The sequence below is a fragment of the Pelophylax lessonae genome, assembly GCF_965119305.1.
Source record: "Pelophylax lessonae genome assembly, chromosome: 3".
NCBI classification, from domain to species: domain Eukaryota; kingdom Metazoa; phylum Chordata; class Amphibia; order Anura; family Ranidae; genus Pelophylax; species Pelophylax lessonae.
Genome location: NC_138770.1, coordinates 15,744,673 through 15,763,976, shown reverse-complemented (window position 1 = coordinate 15,763,976; position 19,304 = coordinate 15,744,673). Strand labels below are relative to the sequence as shown.

Here is a 19,304-nt window from a genome sequence, read left to right as displayed (position 1 = left end):
CCATTTTCCATGTGTCGCTACTGAAGCCCCATGTTCCTGACCAAGGAATAAGGCCTACTATCCCACCTCCTCCTCCTGTACAAGTTGAAGGTGGAGAAGAATATGAGATAAAAGAGATTCTGGATTCTCGTATCCACAGAGGAAGACTTCAGTACTTGGTTCGATGGAAGAACTATGGGCCCCAAGACGACACCTGGCTAAACACCTCTGACATACATGCCTCTAGATTAATCCGCAATTTTCATGCGAAGTACCCAGACAAACCAGCTCCAGAGGCCTTCAGGAGCCGGCCTTAAGGGGGGGTACTGTAATGTTCTGGTACCTTTGGGTACCCTAATTACTCTTTCATAAGTGTATGCGCCCCACCATTCTCTTTTGGTAAGGTGCGCATACACCTTTAAGACTGATGCTGTCATCACTGAGCGCCGGACTGGATGGCTATTTAGATCGCCGGCTCTCACTCACATGTGTTCGTTCAAACTGCTTTGTGCCTTGATGCTAACCTGTCTTGAAGCTCTCATGCTTGCAAGCATACCTCGCTGTCGGAACCACGCTGCGCTGATCCCTGTATCCCGCTACCGGATCATCCGCTCTCGCCGAACCTCTCCTCTGCTACATTGCTATTAGTGATAAGTACCCCACAGGGGAAACCTCTATAACCTTTATACTAAAGCTTACACTATCTAGCTCTGCATACTAAGGACTATTACTACATCTGCATTATCTAAGATTGCTAGCTCTTGAGCCTACTACCACCTGTTCTTGCACTGGGTTGATCTCTCTTGTATGTCCACCTGCTACTCTGTCATCTGCTACCATACATGATTGCTAAACCTATCTGCATCCCATCTGCTACTATCTTACTTTCAAGAACATTTCCTTTCAAGTGTCTGTCATCTACCATCTCTACCCAACCTGTCTCTTCAGCCTATCATCACTGTGTTACTATATACATAAGTCACTCTAGGAAACATCTTATTGAGTGTGTGTATTTACTTGCTGAATTGAGATCATCCACACATGATGAGTCATTGAGAGTTGGGAATGGTGTCTCAGCGTTTCTCTTACATGACTACTGAAGTGGAATATTTCTGCAGCTGAAAATCCACATCATACGTAAAACGCAGGAGCGTTACACATGCACACAAATACACACAAGTTTTATGATGGTACTGTTGGTGCTATAAAGGCCTACTCAATAAAGAGAGAATTGCAGGGAATTGTGATGAGAATTTTTAACTTTAGGCAGAAGTAGTGTGGCTGAATGGGAGAATTATTCCAACTCTGCTATTTTGGCCTTAAGTTTGAAATTTTCTTTTCAATTTCCTGTAATTCTCTCTTTATTGAATAGACCCTATAATCTGATGATAAGTAGGCGGAGCTTCATGGAAGTGGGTGTGGTACATTTTTAAGTAATTGATAGCTGTGCTGCAAAGTGTCCCTGGAAATTTTTTTCAAATGTTGTCAGCTATGCATGACTAAATATGCAATCAATTTTACTGCAAAATCAAAGGTGCCAAAATGTCTCCCCCCGAGCAGTAATTTATTTCTATCCCCCTTGTTGGGAGTGGAGATGATCCCATCTATAAGGATATACAGCAGTGGTCCTCAACCCTGGCCTACAGGGCCCACTAACAGGCCAGATTTTCAAGATAACTGAAATACATCCCAGGTGATATCATTTGCTGCTCAGTGATTGCAGTACTCTAGTCTGCATCTCCCCAAGGTAATATCTAAAATCTGGCCTGTTAGTGGGCCCTGTAGGCCAGGGTTGAGGACCACTGATATACAGTACATACACACACAGCACAAGGCCGTGTTCGCACTACCAGACGTTTCTCAGGGCTGCAGTTCCACTGAGCTCCACAAGGTGGTGATCTCACTTCTACCCAGACAGGAAGACTCTATGGAATACAGACAGGAAGTGATGTCAGATACAGACAGGACATTCCATAAGAAGGACAGAGGATACATTGCCTTCCATGGCGGCAGAGGAGGTAATATGTAGATTAACCCCTTCAGGGGGATCAGTTGATGAATAATATATCTTCTTTCCAAAGCTGGCCATACATGGCTCAGTTTTATCGTTCAGCCAGCGGGCTGAATGGAAAAAAAGGAGCCGATTCCCCCATCCAAACATTGGAGGGGGATGGGTGAATCCTCCCCGCTGCACTATTGTATTCTGACAATGGGGGGCACTCCTCCACTCTCAGAATACACAGATCAGTGATGAGGCTGATGGAAAGATACACTCAAGTTTATGTGGGGTGTGGATCCTTTGTGTTGATTGCCAACGGGAAAGGCATTTAGAAAATGTGAGCGTAGTTCGGGTTGTAGAGTTCCATTGGTTTAGGTCAGCTGAGCAGTGAAGGGTAGATTCCCACTTCACCATTGATGAGAGTTTCTGTTGTGATGCTGCAGAGCTCAGAAGATGATCCAAGTGTGAGATTCGTTTAATGCTTGGGTTGTGGGTGCTCATGAAAGCGTATAATATCCAAGATGAGGGTAGTTACCAACCGTGGTAGTTTACTCAAGGCCTGTCTTATTTGATGGTATTTATAAAAATCCCAACTGGGGATGTCATATTTTAAATGCAGAGCCCGGAAGGAGCATAGGACTTGGCTTTCAAATAGGTTTCCTATGGAGGTAATTCCAGTTTCTTCCCATGTGCTGAAGAACAGGTCTTCGCAGAGAAGACCCAATGCTGTGATAGGAAGGGATGGCAGAAGGTGTTTCAGGAGACCATTTGCTTGTTGTAAAATGGATCTCCAAACTTTGATGGTCACATTAACAGAGGTTAGGAAAGAATGAGGTGGGTTGTGTTGTAGTCATATGGCGGCCAATATGGGTCTTGTTGGATGCATGAGGGCTGTTTCCTCGATTTGTATCCATGTAGGGGTAGATTCAGACATCAACCAATTCTCAGTTTGGGACATTAGGATGGCTTTGTAGTAATTCTTTATATCTGGGGCACCCATTCCTGTATTCACCCTTGCTGTGCTCATAATAGAGTGTTTCGCTCTGGGATGCTTGTTGTTCCATATGCTGCAACAAGCTTTTAGCCTGCAGAGTGTGAGGGGTCCTGTGTGGGTAAATTATACCTCAGACTAATATGGGGCTTTAACAAAATGGATGCCTGAATAATGAGATGAGGAGGATTCTGGGAATATCCATTGATTTTACTATCTTCACTCAGATCTGGAGCTTTCCTCCTGTGACGTCTGGAGATCATATGGATATCACATTGCCTCCACCTTATCCTTGATTGAATAGAAAAAAAAGAGGATTCTAGAAGTATTTAGAAGGACACAAGGATCTCTACAAGGATGTCATGATGGAGAATCAGCCGCCCCTCACATCACCGGGTAAGAGGAGACTTTATTGTAAAGGAGAGAGCAGTACGGAGGGTCCACCTAGATCCCCCATTATCTGATAAACACATAGAAACAATGTATTCAGTCAGTGTGTGTGTTTCCTACAGATGGATCCAGTAATGGGAACCCACCAGAGAGATGTCCCCGTCCTCTGTATTCCCGGGATTCCACACAGGAAGGTCACACCATCCCTCACCATCATCAGGTAGATGAGGAACAATCACTGATAGTATCATTAGGATCTGTAAATTATCTGCATTGTTACCATTGATGTCATTTTTATTATATATTCAGAGTAGAAACCAGAAAGATTCTAAAGTTGAGGTTAAAGAAGAGATAAAAGAGGAGGATGATGAGGATGGGGTGATGGAGGAGTCAGAGTTTCTAAAAGAACACAAAGATCTGTATCAGGACACCATGGTGGAGTCATCCAGCTACAGAAACCCACCAGAGAGATGTCCCCGTCCTCTGTATTCCCGGGATTCCACACAGGAAGGTCACACCATCCCTTACCATCATCAGGTAGATGAGTGACAATGATTGGTAGTTCTGATTTATACACAGCATGTTTGTTACAAAAAATGTTTTATTATATATTCAGAGTGGAAACCTCAGGGATGATAATATTGATGTTAAAGAAGAGTATAAAGAGGAGGATGAGGAGTATGGAGTGATGGAGGAGTTTTCAGAAGGACACAAGGATATGATGGAGCCACCTAATACCAGGAACCCACCAGAGAGATGTCCCCGTCCTCTGTATTCCCGGGATTCCACACAGGAAGGTCACACCATCCCTCACTGTTACAAGGTTGGTGAGACAGAGATTATAAAACACAGACTCATGGAGACAATGTGTGGATTTTTATGTGATGTCACAATAATAAATCTTATATTTTACAGATGATATTCTCTCTCATTTTCTTGGTTTAGAGTGGAGATCCAATCGATATAGAATTTGAGGTTAAAGCAGAAGAAGAAGAGAGGTATGTGAGGGACGATCAGCAGTCTATGGAGGAGGATGGAATAACGGGGACATTTATAGAGGAGGACACTCCTACAGAGATCAGCACAGGTGGGTAATTAACACTAAATATACTCCCCCACCCATACTGCTTGCTGATTGGACCAGAGTAGGGCGGGGACTGGGTGATATCAGCCTGTAATACCCTGGTCACTTTTCTGAGCTGTGTTCCCCCCGCTGTGTTTCTTTTGGATTATCTTCCTTCTCTGTGCTGCAGACACAATTTATGTATCTAGACTGGATTAGAGTTGGGCGAACAATCTGGCCAATCATGGGCTGCTCTCCCGTGCAGTGAACATCCTAATTACCAGCGCATTCGACCGTTTGTTCGGCCCAGGGAATGACCACAATGCACTGTGCCACTGCATAGTGCATTGGAAACCCTGATTGGCTGTAGCAATAAAGGGTTTGCCCAATCAGGGCACATAGTCATGTCAGAGCCATTATTGGACACTGTGATGATGACTCTATCCAATCATGGCTCATTGCTTAGTCCCACCCCACACTTTATAAAAATATTATTCCCATTGCGGCCATTTGCAGTGTGATATTGGCATGGAGAGAGATAGAACAGAGCTCTGTTCAGTGCTATTGAGAGTTAGTGTGCTATAGTGTGCTATTCTGATTCTATTGTCAGTGTAGAATATCAATTTAGTGTGAATCTAGTGATAGTGCAGCGTGAGTGTAGTGACCGTGCAGCGTGAGTGTAGTGACCATTCATTTTTATCTTAGTGTCAGTTTATTTTGTCAGAGCAGGTTTCCTGCAGTATATTTCAGTGCATTGGTGCATGTTTACTGCAGTACATTGTAGTGCGTTAGTGCATGTTTAACCCTGTATATTTCAGTGCATTATAACACGTTTAACGCCGTATATTTCAGTGCATTATTGCACGTTTTATGCCGTATATTTCAGAGGTGGTAGTGGACTGACTTACGAAACCATCCTCATCTTCCTTATCCTCCGTCACACAAGCACAGACTAGTGCGCAGTCCACCGTAGCTGCCAGAGTGGCTTATTCTGCCTCCTTGTCCACAGCTACTCCTGCCATAGCCCTACCATCAGGCATGGAGGAGTCAGCTGAGTTATTTGAAAACAGCATCAGCCACTTGCTCCTTGACATTGCACACCATTACTTGATTCAGATCTTGGTTCTGAGGATGAGGAAGGTAGGAACATGAGCCTACAGAGAGGGGAGAACACTGGTAAACAGTCATGTTCCCCCAGCCAGAGCATACTTGTCACGTACCTGATCCAAGGCCAAGGTGCTGAAAGGGCTCCCCTTGCGGCTAAGTGTGGAACACCCCTGAAGGTGGTACAGCGGGTGTAGTGCCCAAAATAGCACAGCTTGTCAACAGGGTGCAGAAGAGCTGAGCCGGTGGACACCTGGAGAGTGTTGGGAAGAGCCGAATACACAGCAAGATGGAAGCCTCTTAAGAGGAGCTGGGCAACCTAGTGGTCAATGGAAGCAGTAGTAAAGTCCAGGCTGAGGGTGAAACACAGGAAGTCAGTCCGAGGATAAGGCAGGTAGCAAAACAGGAACTAGCCGGGGTCTTTAAGCAAGGAAGCAGGCAGGAGAAGGTAGCAAGGTCTGTAATGTGAGTCAGGGTCATACACAGGAGGACTGACAAGGTAATGAAGAGAAGTCCTTGAGGCAAGCCAGGGTCATACACAGTAGATTAACAGGAGCAAGATTGGTGGAGCAAGCCAGAGGGTCAATGCCAGGAGGAAGAGATCAAGCAGAGTCAGGAGCAAGCCAGGTAACAACAGGGAAATCCAAGAGAAGTATACAAGAGCTCAGGAACACAGGAAGGCTGATGATAATCCAGCATTCTGAAGGATCCCACAGCAGTCTTTTATAGGCCAGCAAGTGGCTGCATCTGTCACGCATTGCGTGCACCGCCACTGCGTACGCCTGCTCGCTTCTCCCATGCCAGGGCGTACAGGGATGCACCGGATGCGCCCATTTGTACTATTGGCAACATTGTTAGTTCTCCTATGGCCATTTCCCTGACAGTATTGCCAAGTTATCTCCAGTTATGATAAGGATGAAGGAGATGATGATGATGATGATGAATGAGGTCACTGACGCGATTTGCCACAGCTCAGCTGTTTGGGCCTTTTTTAGCATATGTGCAGCTGATAGCACTGTTGCAGTTTGCAAACTTTGCCTCAAGCACATCAAGCGTAGCAAAAACTCCAGACATTTTGGTACCACATGCTTGACAAGGCATTTAAACTACCACCACTCAGCCCATTGGCAGGAGCACCTGAAAGCCACACAAAAGGGATGCAATTCTTCTCCTCCACTCCTCACCTCTCTTCTCCTCCACTCCTCACCTCTGTATTCCCCTGCTATACCTCATTGCAACATGTCTGTCAGTAGCACACCACCAGCTGTAGACTATAGCAGGCAAATTTCTCTGCCCCATCTGCTGCAGTGAAAAAGAAAAATACAGTCACTGCCACCCACATGCTCAGCATCTAAATTCAAGCTTATCAAAGCTGCTGGCTTTACAACTCCTGCCTGTTGTAAACCCAGCAGCTTTACCAAAATGGCAGGTTCACAGTTGCTATTTCTTTTCATGTAAGGCCATTCAAGCTTGCCATCATGTGGAAGGCAATGTTGTGGCATAGTTGGGCATGGCAGTCAGCCACAAAGTCCATGTTACTGCTGACATGTGGCCCAGCAAGTATGGTCAGGGATGATGGACTCAGTTCATAGCACACTGGGTAACTCCTGCTTGCAACTCTGAAGGATGCAGGACAAGGGCTCGGTGCTGGAGCTTGTTGTGCTGCCACATCTCCATACAGCTAGTGGTGATGCGAGATTTGTCAGCTCCATCTCCTCCTCCTCCATGCCCTCCTCTGCTGCATTGTCCTATGAACCACCAGTACCCAGTAAGCGTTCAAGGGGCTATTTAATTAGTCATGTCAAAAGATGCCATGCAGTGCTTCAGCTGGTCTGTGTTGGGGACAGGAGCCACATCAGAGCAGAGACTCTTGGAGTGGCAGGCCCAGAGATGGTTCATGCTACGCCAGCTTGAGCCAGGAATTGTGGTGTGCGATAATGGCACAAACCTAATGTCTGCCCTTAGACAGGTAAAGTTGACACATGTGCCATGCCTGGCACATGTCCTCCATTTGTTGGTGTAGCATTTCTTAAACAGGTACCCAGGGTTGGAAGATCTGCTAAAGCAGGCCAGAAGAGCCTGTAGCCATTTCAGGCGGTCACACACAGTCAGTGCTCAGTTGGCTGAAATTCGGTGGGATTTGTGACATGCTCACCAGGTGGAACTCGACTTTGCCAATGCTGTAGCAGCTGCACATGCAGCAGAGGGCCGTCAGCAAGTACCTGTGTGAGTATGGCACAATGACAGGCTCAGGACGGCTCAGCTTTTTTCCCCCACACCGATGACTGCTGATAAAGAATGTATGCACTGTACTGTCACCATTTGAGGAGGCCATGAGGGTGGTAAGTTGTGACAATGCATGGCATTATGGACAGGACACTTGAGGCAGAGCAGCAGGAGGAAGAAGAGGACTTCCTTTCCTCTCAAGGCCCGCTTAATGCAGACACCATTCTTGCCATGCCACAGAACACACAAGAGGAGAGAGAGGTGGAGGATTCTGGCAGTTTTGGAGACATTGAACCTTAACAGATGGTTTTCGATCCCCAGAACTCATGGGAGTAGTACGTGCCTGGGAGGAAGCAGTTCCAGATACTGTAATGCCCAGTGACCCCTGAGGAGTCTTCTTCTAATGTCGGGGCAGTGTCCGCATCATATGGTGGGAGATTATCTGGGGAAAAAAACCGACAAAGAGATCTTTCCAGTTGACATTCCACTGTTACTGGGTCATGAGAATTGACTGCTTGCTAGAACTTGCTCAGTATGCTATGGAGCTGCTGGGCTGTCCTGCATCCAGCGTGCTTTCTGAACTTGCATTCAGTGCTGTGGCAGGTTTTGTGACAGATAAGAGAGCATGTCTATCCACAGACTCCGTGTACCAGCTGACATTTATCAAAATCAATCCATCCTGGATTAGCAGCAGCTTTCATGCCCTTGATGCAGATGCTGCTGATTCAAGTGCTTTCCAAATTTTGAATCTTTGAAAGACTGTCTAGGCTGCCTAGGTTTGTGGGTGTTGATTTCATCTGGAAGAATTTTTTTTTGGTGTAGGTTTCATAGGCACAATTAACACCCAAGGACCAATTTTTCCGCACCTGTTTGACAGGTGCATATAATTTCAATTGTTGACAGCAAGGCCTATTCTTGCTTTCAACAAGAGTACCTCTATAGGGTTACAGTGTTGTGAAGGCACCACTGACACCCAAAGCCCAATTTTTCTGCACCTGTTACTTCTATCCAAAGTGTGCAAAAGGAACAGCAGAATAAATCCAAAAAATCTCCAATCTTGTTCCGAGTGCACTAAATTGTGGCCTCATCATACAGACTGGCTCCTGAAGCCATTGTTTAAAAAATAAAGAAAGCTTACAAGAAAAATGTCATTTTTTTTGGCTTTATAAATGTCAGGTTAAGGGGACCTCCCAGGCACTATATTTAAAGGATTTTTTAATATTTTTACTGTTTCACTTTAAGCATTAGTAAATTACTGCTCATTTTAAAATTGTTTTTTATGATTGCTACATGTCCCCCAGGGCAGTACCCAGACCCCCATAACCATTGTATTCCCAATTACTTGCATATAAGCCTGCAAAATGGGCACTTTTGATTTTTCTAGTTTGCGTCCTATAGACTTCAATGGGGTTCGTTATTCGGTTACAAACTTTTGCAATGTTTGAAAGTTCTGCCACAAATCGAACAGGGGTCATTCGGCCCATCTCTACCCTGGATTTATGGAGATTCTGGGGTTCAGCTGGCAGCATAATGTTTATTTTCACCATAGGCATTACTAGACATAGACACCTGGGGAATGTGCTTTGGATTTCCTTACCCATGCCCGGATTTAGTAAGATCTCTGAGAGAGGAATTCACCCGGGGTTACTTGTTCTGTTGTCTGCTGGCTGTGCCGGGTGGTGGGATATACACTGTATAATTACACTGTATAATTTATATTGTACATTATATACTCCTGACCCCTGCACTATTTACTCTATGTTGTACATTGCATAGTTCTGACCCCTGCACTATATACTCTGTGTTGTACATTACATACTCCTGACCCCTGCACTATATACTCTATGTTGTACATTACATACTCCTGACCCCTTAACTATATACTCTATGTTGTACATTACGTATTCCTGACCCCTTAACTATATACTCTATGTTGTACATTACATAGTCCTGACCCCTGCACTATATACTCTATGTTGCACATTACATACTCCTGACCCCTGCACTATATACTCTATATTGTACATTAAATACTCCTGACCCCTGCACTATATACTCTATATTGTACATTACATACTCCTGACCCCTGCACTATATACTTTATGTTGTACATCACATACTCCTGCACTATATACAGTACTCTGTTGTACATTACATCATTCTGATACTATATACTATATAGTCCTATCTGTTGTATCTTATACTCTATGTTGTACATTATAGTCCTGACTTCTGCTCTCTCCCCTCTACCCACTGCTATACACTCACTGGCTACTTTATTAGGTACACCTGTTCAATTGCTTGGCAACACAAATCGCTAATCAGCCAATCACGTGGCAGTAACTAAATACATTTAGGCATCTAGACATGGTGAAGACGACTTGCTGAAGTTCAAACTGAGCATCAGAATTGGGAAGAAAGGGGATTTAGGTGACTTTGAAGGTGGCACGGTTGTTGGTGGCAGACGGGCTGGTCTGAGTATTTCTGGGATTTTCACACACAACCATCTCTCGGGATTACAGAGAATGGTGGGGAAAGAGAAAATATCCAGTGAGCGGCAGTTGTGTGGAGGAAAATGCCTTGTTGATGTCAGAGGAGAATGGGCAGACTGGTTCCAGATGATAGAAAGGCAACAGTAACTCACATAACCACTCGTTACACCCAAGGTATTCAGAATACCATCTCTGAACACACAACACATCTAACCTTGAAGAAGATGGGCCACAGCAGCAAAAGACCACACTGTGTGCCGTACCTGTCGGCTAAGAACAGGAAATGGAGGCTACAATTCACACAGGATCATCAAAATTGGACAATAGAAGATTAGAAAAACCTTGCCTGGTCTGATGAGAAGTCTGGATTTCAGCTGCGACATTCAGATGGTAGGGTCAGAATTTCGGTCATGGATCCATCCTGCCTTGTATCAAGGGTTCAGGCTGGTGGTGTAATGGTGTGGGGGATATTTCCTTGGCACACTTTGGACCCCTTAGTACCAATTGAGCATTTGTTAAACACCGGGGCCTACCTGAGTATTGTTGCTGACCATGTCCATCCCTTTATGACTACAGTGTACCCATCTTCTGATGGCTCCTTCCAGCAGGATAATGCACCATGTCACAAAGCTCCAATCATCTCACCACTGGTTTCTTCACTATGACAATGAGGTCACTGTCCTCCAATGGCCTCCACATTGACCACATATTATCCAATAGAGCACCTTTGGGATGTGGTGGAACGGGAGATTGGTATCATGGATGTGAAGTCGACAAATCTGCAGCAAGTTTGTGATACTATCATGTCACTATGCAGCAAAATCTCTGAGGAATGTTTCCAACACCTTGTTGTATCTATGCCACCAAGAATGAAGACAAAAGGGGGTCCAAGCCCCCAAGGTGTACCTAATATAGTGGTCAGTGAGTATAAATAACCATAATATGGATTCTCTTTTGTTACACCCATTCTCTACCAGCTGGACATTTTATATCTGATGATCTGATTGGAGGACAGACTTTTACATGTTGATAATAATGTGATAACATCCTCCAACTTTGGAACCTTAAACAGAAAGTGATAATGGGGGAGGAGTCAATAACCCAATGATATGTGTAATGGCTGGTGGTGCGCAAGCTCTACCTTGTGTAAGTGTATAAACAACTTAACATGTAAAATATATCCTATAATATACGGTATACCATCAAACACATATATAGTGCATATGTATTACCATAAATATATATGGTGGGTCACACAGTGCAGCCCATTGTAGAAGTGATGAATATTCTAAAGTATATAACAGTTCATTCTCTCTCGGTGATGTGACAAATATAATCTCTCATTTCCAAATACGGAGTTTCTTTTCTGCAGATATAAAAAGGAATCGGTGTGCTTTCACCTCCTTGTGACACCTCTATGATCTTCACCTCCTTGTGACACCTCTATGATCTTCACCTCCTTGTGACACCTCTATGATCTTCACCTCCTTGTGACACCTCTATGATCTTCACCTCCTTGTGACACCTCTATGATCTTCACCTCCTTCTGACACCTCTATGATCTTCACCTCCTTGTGACACCTCTATGATCTTCACCTCCTTGTGACACCTCTATGATCTTCACCTCCTTCTGACACCTCTATGATCTTCACCTCCTTGTGACACCTCTATGATCTTCACCTCCTTGTGACACCTCTATGCTCCCAGAACTCTCCCCATAAGAGGCAATCAAATAAGCCTTATAGTTGTAATGTTTGGGATGATGTTCCATCAATCCTAGCCTGCATCCAGGTATTTCAGAAATATCCAGGTAATCCATAGTGGTGGTCCCTTTAATACTCCATCTCCCATGCTTACTTCGTACATTGGGGTAAAAGAAAGTAACCCCCCATGGTGTAGTATTTCAAACAGTAATTTAAAAAAAAAATAATAACTCTTACATTAAAAAAAACATGCTGTGTGTGTGTACAGTGACTTGCCCGCCTCCTACATCACTTCTGGTCTGGGATGCCCTACGCGTTACGTCACGGCACGTGACTTCATCAGGAGAACTTGGTTAAATTACATGTCAATCTATCTAGTGGAGATCAGAAAACGTGCAGTGGCCATTTTGTTGTGGATTACAATAAAAACATACAGTGGCCATTTTTGATGCAATCTCTCTGATAGCGGCCATTTTGTTGTAGCTCAGCATAAATCGTGGTTGACAATAAGTAGCTGTAATTGTTTAAAAAACCCCAGGACATGTAACATTAGACATGGATAGTAGAAACTGTTCACGTGGACATTGTAATACCATGCCAATAATTCTTTGGTATTAAATATGTAAAAGACATGTGCGAACGGAAACATTTGTTTTGTTTCATTTCAGATAGATTTGATAATGTTACTAATTTTGATTCATTATGGAATTCGTTTAGTTACATTTTCAGAAAATTTTGTTTCATTTATTAATTTTCTAACGAACTCCAACTTTTCAGAAAGATTAGAATTCGGATCAGTCGAAATTCGATCGGCCAATTCAAATTCTGAGTGAAGAAAATATCTGGTTATAAGCAGCAGGTCAGGAAGCTGTCCTTACAACCATGAGTCGTCATCTGACCCAAAGGGCTTGGTATGGACTGGGGGGATGGGGTTGAGGGGGCCTACGCCATTTTTTTTTTTAATTCTGTTGCCAGGCAATTGCGGCATTCTTTTATTTACATTCATCTGTCAGTGAGGAAGCCCGCTGACAGATAATGCCTTATAGTAAATAAATACATGGTGGCCAGCTTCCCAGCCCCCTGCTTAACAACCAGCTATTCTTCACACAGAATTTGAATCGGATGATAGTTTGTTGACTGATCTGAATTCAAATTGGAATTTGTTAGAAAACTAATAAACAAAACAAATTTTTTACGTATTTCAACAAAATTTGTTACTATTTCATTCGGAGATTCGGATACCAAAAATTCACCTGAATTTGTGTATTTGTAATTTCGGACCGAAATGAATTGCGCACGTCTAATATGTATTATATTAGAATATGACAGTATGTCATGTAAGGTGGTGAATATATATGTAATATGTTTCCATTTCATCGCACCTTTATTACATATTTAATACCAAAGAATTATTGGCATGGAATTATAATGTCCATGAGAACAGTTTCTACTATCCATGTCTAGTATTATATGTCCTGGGGTTGTTTAAACAATTACAGCTACTGCTTATTGTCAACCATGATTTATACTGAGCTATAACAAAATGGCCACTGTTGAAGATATTTCTTTAACCACTTCCCGCACGCCGTATAGTAAAAGGACGGCAGAGCGGTGTGGCTCTTGCTCTGGGATGACATTCTATGATGGCACTCAGTTTATCCGTGATCGCGCGTCCATGGGCACATTGTGTTCCTAATCTCGGCAATGAGTTGGGGCCCTTTACCCATGTGATCGGCTTTGTCTAAACACAGCTGTTCACATGTAAACAAGGAAGTTTATCGGCTCTCCTCGCCTCACACTGACAGAGTGGGAAAAGAGGAGAGCCGATCAGTGGCATCTCTTCACAGGGGAGACCTGTATAGGTAATCAGTGCCATGCTTACAATGCAACCCCAACAGTGCCCATAAGTGATGCCACTCTGTGTGCTCATAAGTGACACCAGTCTGTGCCCATCATTTATGCCAATCAATGCTGCTTTTCAGTGCTTGTCCATCAGTGCCACTTAATATTGCCCATAAGTGCCACCTATCAGTGCCCACCAGTGCCGCCTATTGTTTTGCTTGCGTCTATCTAGCAAGGTTACTTTGCGGTATAACCAAGGAAGCTCAGACCTCTGCAGTGTATAAATGTGCTTTTACTGTACAAAACATGCTGTACATACAAACTATTACAATATTAGGAACATAATACAAGACTGGCAGATATAACAATGCCTAACAAATGAACAGCCTATGGTCTGTAAACAGCAGAAATATGCTTAAAATTACCACGTATTAAACAAAGCAACCCTTATCCCAAGAATATCAAATAAATACTTTGCTCGGGTGGTTGAAATTCAAACAGCTTCGAATGGATCTCTGGAGAAAGCAAAGCATTGAGAAATCCTGGCTGCATCATGGCTGTCCCACAGCTCCAAACAAAGAGCCAACCTTCGCCAAACAAACTGCTTCCCCAAATGCTAATGACTCTCTATTCAAGTCCTCTATACCAGAAACCACCCACAGGATGTGGTTATTCCTTTGACCACTCATAGGTCACTTTGCGAGTGAGGTCAGCAACACACGGCTGCACTTCTCCCCCACAACCAAATGGTTCATTGAATATGCAGCAGCCATTTAATACATAAGAGACTTAACCACCTGTGGGTGAGAGATTATTACACATGTATGGGAACATTTGTCATGAATCAGTTAAAAAATATCCACAACTGATACACCTATCAGTACCCATCAGTGACCACCAGTGCCACCTATTGTCACGAACCGGCAGGACTGGTAGTGGATCCTCTGGACTAGAGAGGCGATGGCGCGGGTTGTACTAGAGGACCGGTTCTAAGCAGCTACTGGTCTTCACCAGAGCCCGCCGTAAGGCGGGATGGATTTGTTGCGGCGGTAACTACCAGGTCGTGTCCCCTAGTAACAACTCGACCTCTGTGGCAGCTGATATGGCGTGGTACACAGGGAGTAGGCAAGAGCGTAGTCGGACGTAGCAGAGGTCAGGGCAGGCGGCAAAGGTTCAAAGGCGAGTAGTCGGTAGCAACGGGTTCGGCAACAGGTAAGGCAAACTAACACAGTAGGGAACGCTTTCTCAGAGGCACAAGGCACAAAGATCCGGCAGGAAGCTGTGGGAGGAGAAGGTATTTATGGGCAGTGCACAGGTAAAGCCTAATTGAGTCAGCACTGCCTCTCACAAACCTTAACCCTTAATAACCACTTTGGGCCAGGCACCAATCACTGGCCATTTGAATCTAAGAGTCCCGGCGCGCGCGCGCCCTAGAGAGCGGGGACGCACACGCCGAGACGCTGGAGTTCTGCCTGGGGGCATACGCTGTGAGCGCTCCGAGGCCATCAGGGGGCCCGGAGCGCTCAGCGTAACACCTATCAGTGCTGAATATTAGTGCCTCCTTATCAGTGCTGACCCAGCAGTGCCCTTTAGTTCCGCCTCATCAGTGCAGCCTCATTGGTGCCCATCAGTGAAGGAGAAAAATTACCTAGTTACAAAATTCTTTAACAGACACTAAGAAAAAACTATTTCTTTTTTTCAGCAAAAAATAAAAAGCCCAGTGCTGATTAAATTCCACCAAAAGAAAGCTTTATTTGTGTGTGTAAAAAAAAAAAACATTTGGGTACAGTGTTTCATGACCGTGCAATTGTCATTCAAAATGTGTCATTACTGAATGCTGAAAATTGGCCTGGGCAGGAAGGGGTTGAAAGTGCCCGGTATTGAAGTGGTTAACCTCTATAGGCTGCTTAATCAGCTATAATCACATAAAAAATGTCCGCCATATGTTTTTAATGTAAACCACAATAAAGTGGCCATCGCACATTTTCTGGTCTCCACTAGATTAATTGACATGTAATTCAACCAATCCAGTTCTCCTGATGAAATCACGTGCTGTGACGTAACGCGTAGGGCATCCCAGACCAAAAGTGATGTAGGAGACTGGCAAGTCACTGAACACACACACAACAGAGTGTTTTATACTGTAAGAGGTTCTATTTTTTTAATAAATTGTTTTTAAATACTACACCATGGGGGGTTACTTTTACCCCAATATATGGACTAAGTGTGTGAGATGGAGTTTTAAAGGAACCACCACTAAGGATTACCTGGATATTTCTGAAATACCTGGAACCAGGCTAAGATTGATGGAACATCATCCTAAACATTACAACTATAAGGCTTATTTGATTGCCTCTTAAGGTAAGAGTTCTGGGAGCACAGAGGTGTCACAAGGAGGTGAAAGCACACCGATTCCTTTTTATATCTGCAGAAAAGAAGCCCCGTATTTGGAAACAAGAGATTATATTTGTCACATCACCGCGGGAGAATGAACTGTTATATACTTTGGAATATTCATACACTTCTACAATGGACTGCACTGTGTGACCCACCATATATGTTTATGGTAATACATATGTACTATATATGGTATATATTATAGGATATATTTTACATGTTAAGTTTGTGATACATTTACACACGGTAGAGCTTGTGCACCACCAGCTGTTACACAATACTCTGCTCATGCGTGTGGGAACACAGTAGGTGGCTGCAGCAGCTCGTTTTTACATTCCTACACAGCCATTTGTTGATTTACTATGAACATAGTTTTCTTTTTTTATTTGCACACTTGGGTAGTGCAGAGTCATACCTTTACCTAATAACCCAATGATGGAGGTCTTCAGGATCAGTCCAGTCTTCATCTTGGTTGTTCTCCCCCCATCTTCACTCTCTGACCTCTGGTGGGGCTCAGCCCCGCTGTTATTCATGACTAAATCATGGACTAAATAAGGAAGTGCAGTACTTCTTGTGTTGGGAAGATGGCAATGAGTGATAGAGGGGGAGGGGACACTCGTCCTATAATCCCCTCATCACTGTCATTCCTATAAAAGACAGTTCTCGATGTTTCCTCACTCTCTGACTAAGGTCCATGAATAAAGAAATGAACTGTTAGGAGATCAGAGGACCCATTTACTAGTTACCTTGAGGGTGGAATTGTAAGATCCTCAGAGACAAAGCTGCCTGATGTGGGCGGAGTCCTGGTTTAGGGGAACCAATCTGCTGATGTCTAGTAATAATCTTTGTATTTCTATTTTAGTACATGGACGGGAGATGAGGAAAACCTCAGAGGATTGTCTCACTTTGTCTCCATACTGTAAAGTAGAAGATGAGGACATCACACAGTATAGTCCAGGAGAAAACCCGGCTACCTCAAATGTCCATCCGGCACCACACAGTGTAGATGGACCATCGTATTCCTCTTATCCTGAGGAGCCTCAGACTGTGAGGGACAGTGCCGGACCATCGTATTCCTCTTATCCTGAGGAACCTCAGACTGTGAGGGACAGTGCCATCCTTCCAACAGATAAGAGATTTTTCTGTACTGAGTGCGAGAAGTGTTTCAATTTTAAATCCAAACTTAATGTGCATAAAAGATCTCACACAGGAGAGAAGCCATATTCCTGTCCTGAGTGTGGGAAATGTTTTTCACAGAAGTCCGATCTTTCCAAGCATCAGAGATCTCACACGGGGGAAAAGCCATATTCCTGTCCTGAGTATGGGAAATGTTTTTCACAGAAGTCACATCTTTACACACATCAGAGATCTCACATGAGGGAGAAGCCATATTCCTGTCCTGAGTGCGGGAAATGTTTTTCACAGAAGTCACATCTTTATATACATCAGAGATCTCACACAAGGGAGAAGCCATATTCCTGTCCTGAGTGTGGGAAATGTTTTTCACAGAAGTCTGATCTTTCCAAACATCAGAGATCTCACACAGGGGAAAAGCCATATTCCTGTCCTGAGTGTGGGAAATGTTTTTCACAGAAGTCCCATCTTTACACACATCAGAGATCTCACACGAGGGAGAAGCCATATTCCTGTTCTGAGTGTGGGAATTGTTTTTCACAGAAGGCTGATCTTTCCAAACATCAGAGATCTCACACGGGGGAGAAGCCATATTCCTGTCCTGAGTGTGGGAAATGTTTTTCACAGAAGTCTCATCTTTGCAGACATCAGAGATCTCATACGGGGGAGAAGCCGTATTCCTGTCCTGAGTGCGGAAAATGTTTTTCAGACAAGTCCAATTCTTACAAACATAAGAGATCACACACGGGGCAGGAGCCACTTCCCTGTTCTGAGTGAGGGAAATGTTTTCCACAGATGTCCAGTCTTGCAACACATCATTAGTCTCACATGGATGAAAATACTTATTCCTGTCCTTAGTGTGGGAAATGTTTTCCAACAAAAATAAATTTGGTTATGTCACACGGGGGAGAAGCCATATAACTGTCCTGAGTGCGGGAAATGCTTTCCACAGAAGTCCCAACTTCACAAACATCAGCAACTGCACACAGGGCTGAAACCATTTTCATGTTCAGAGTGTGGTAAATGTTTTGTACGAAAATCAAACCTTGTTAGACATCAGAGGTCTCACACTGGGGAGAAGCCACATTCCTGTCCTGAATGTGGGAAAAGTGTTGAGCGAACACGGACTGTATTATTCGTGTTCGTACCGAATAATTGGATTTTTTTTACCCGAACACGGACACGGACACTTTACTGTATGTTCGGGTAAAAATCCGTGTTCGGTCGTTTTATTTCCGGGTTTTGCATGCTTTGGCGCTCTTTTCATGGCGGGCTTTCAACAGCCAATCAACAATCGTTTAACTGGTGTGCCTTAAGCCATCCCAGCCATGCCTGCAAATGTCTTAGTAGCTGTGATTGGCCGTCTGAAGCATGTGACCAAGTCTTTATAAGTTCGAGGCAGCCGCCGCAGCAGCGTCATTCTGCTGCTTAGCTAAGGGACAGAGCACACATCAATGTGCTGGCTGCTGATTAGGGAAAGATAGGCAGGAAAAAACCATTTGTGTCCGGATAGAATTGAGGGACAGGTCGGAGTGTTTAGGCAGGGCGAGTTGTAGGCATTTTAGGGATAGAGTCTGCTGAATTATAGGGTCAGTGTCTTCTACAAACTACAATCGATATTGCTGTGTGGGGGGTGGGGTGAATCTGCACTCAATCCTGATCTACGATCTCTTCTCAATCCTGTTAGGGACAGAGTCTGCTGAATTTTAGGGAAACTGTGTTCTACAAACTACAATCGATATTGCTGTGTGGTGTGGGATTGGAGATAGGCAGGTGTCAGTGATCCACATCCATTTTTCTGTGTGTGAGCTGCAGTGAACACAATCTTTTTGGGCTGCAGTGAACACAATCTTTTTGGGCTGCAGTGAACACAATCTTTTTGGGCTGCAGTGAACACAATCTTTTTGGGGTGCAGTGAACACAATCTTTTTGGGCTGCAGTGAACACAATCTTTTTGGGCTGCAGTGAACACAATCTTTTTGGG

The 19,304-nt window shown here is 44.0% G+C and overlaps 4 protein-coding genes across 4 annotated transcripts in view; 3 read left to right on the top strand and 1 right to left on the bottom strand.

The window, feature by feature from the left end:
* LOC309550230 (uncharacterized protein) overlaps positions 1–19,304 on the top strand; it is a gene marked incomplete at its 5' end in the record, with an annotated part of 1,091,635 nt that overhangs the window by 484,814 nt on the left and 587,517 nt on the right. The gene's annotated exons all lie outside the window — the stretch shown is intronic.
* Positions 1–19,304, bottom strand: part of LOC309548756 (uncharacterized protein) — a gene marked incomplete at its 3' end in the record, with an annotated part of 240,460 nt that overhangs the window by 214,140 nt on the left and 7,016 nt on the right. The window lies entirely within an intron of this gene.
* On the top strand, positions 1,983–5,378 carry LOC309548752 (uncharacterized protein; the record flags this gene model as incomplete). Its single annotated transcript, XM_082248702.1, has 5 exons — positions 1,983–1,997; positions 3,669–3,896; positions 3,976–4,182; positions 4,305–4,357; positions 5,309–5,378. The coding sequence occupies 5 exons, from the start codon at positions 1,983–1,985 to the stop codon at positions 5,376–5,378; spliced, it is 573 nt and encodes a 190-aa protein (XP_082104828.1).
* Positions 8,253–18,097, top strand: LOC309548750 (uncharacterized protein; the record flags this gene model as incomplete). The annotated part of the gene is made up of 2 exons (XM_082248700.1): positions 8,253–8,355; positions 17,112–18,097. The coding sequence occupies 2 exons, from the start codon at positions 8,253–8,255 to the stop codon at positions 18,095–18,097; spliced, it is 1,089 nt and encodes a 362-aa protein (XP_082104826.1).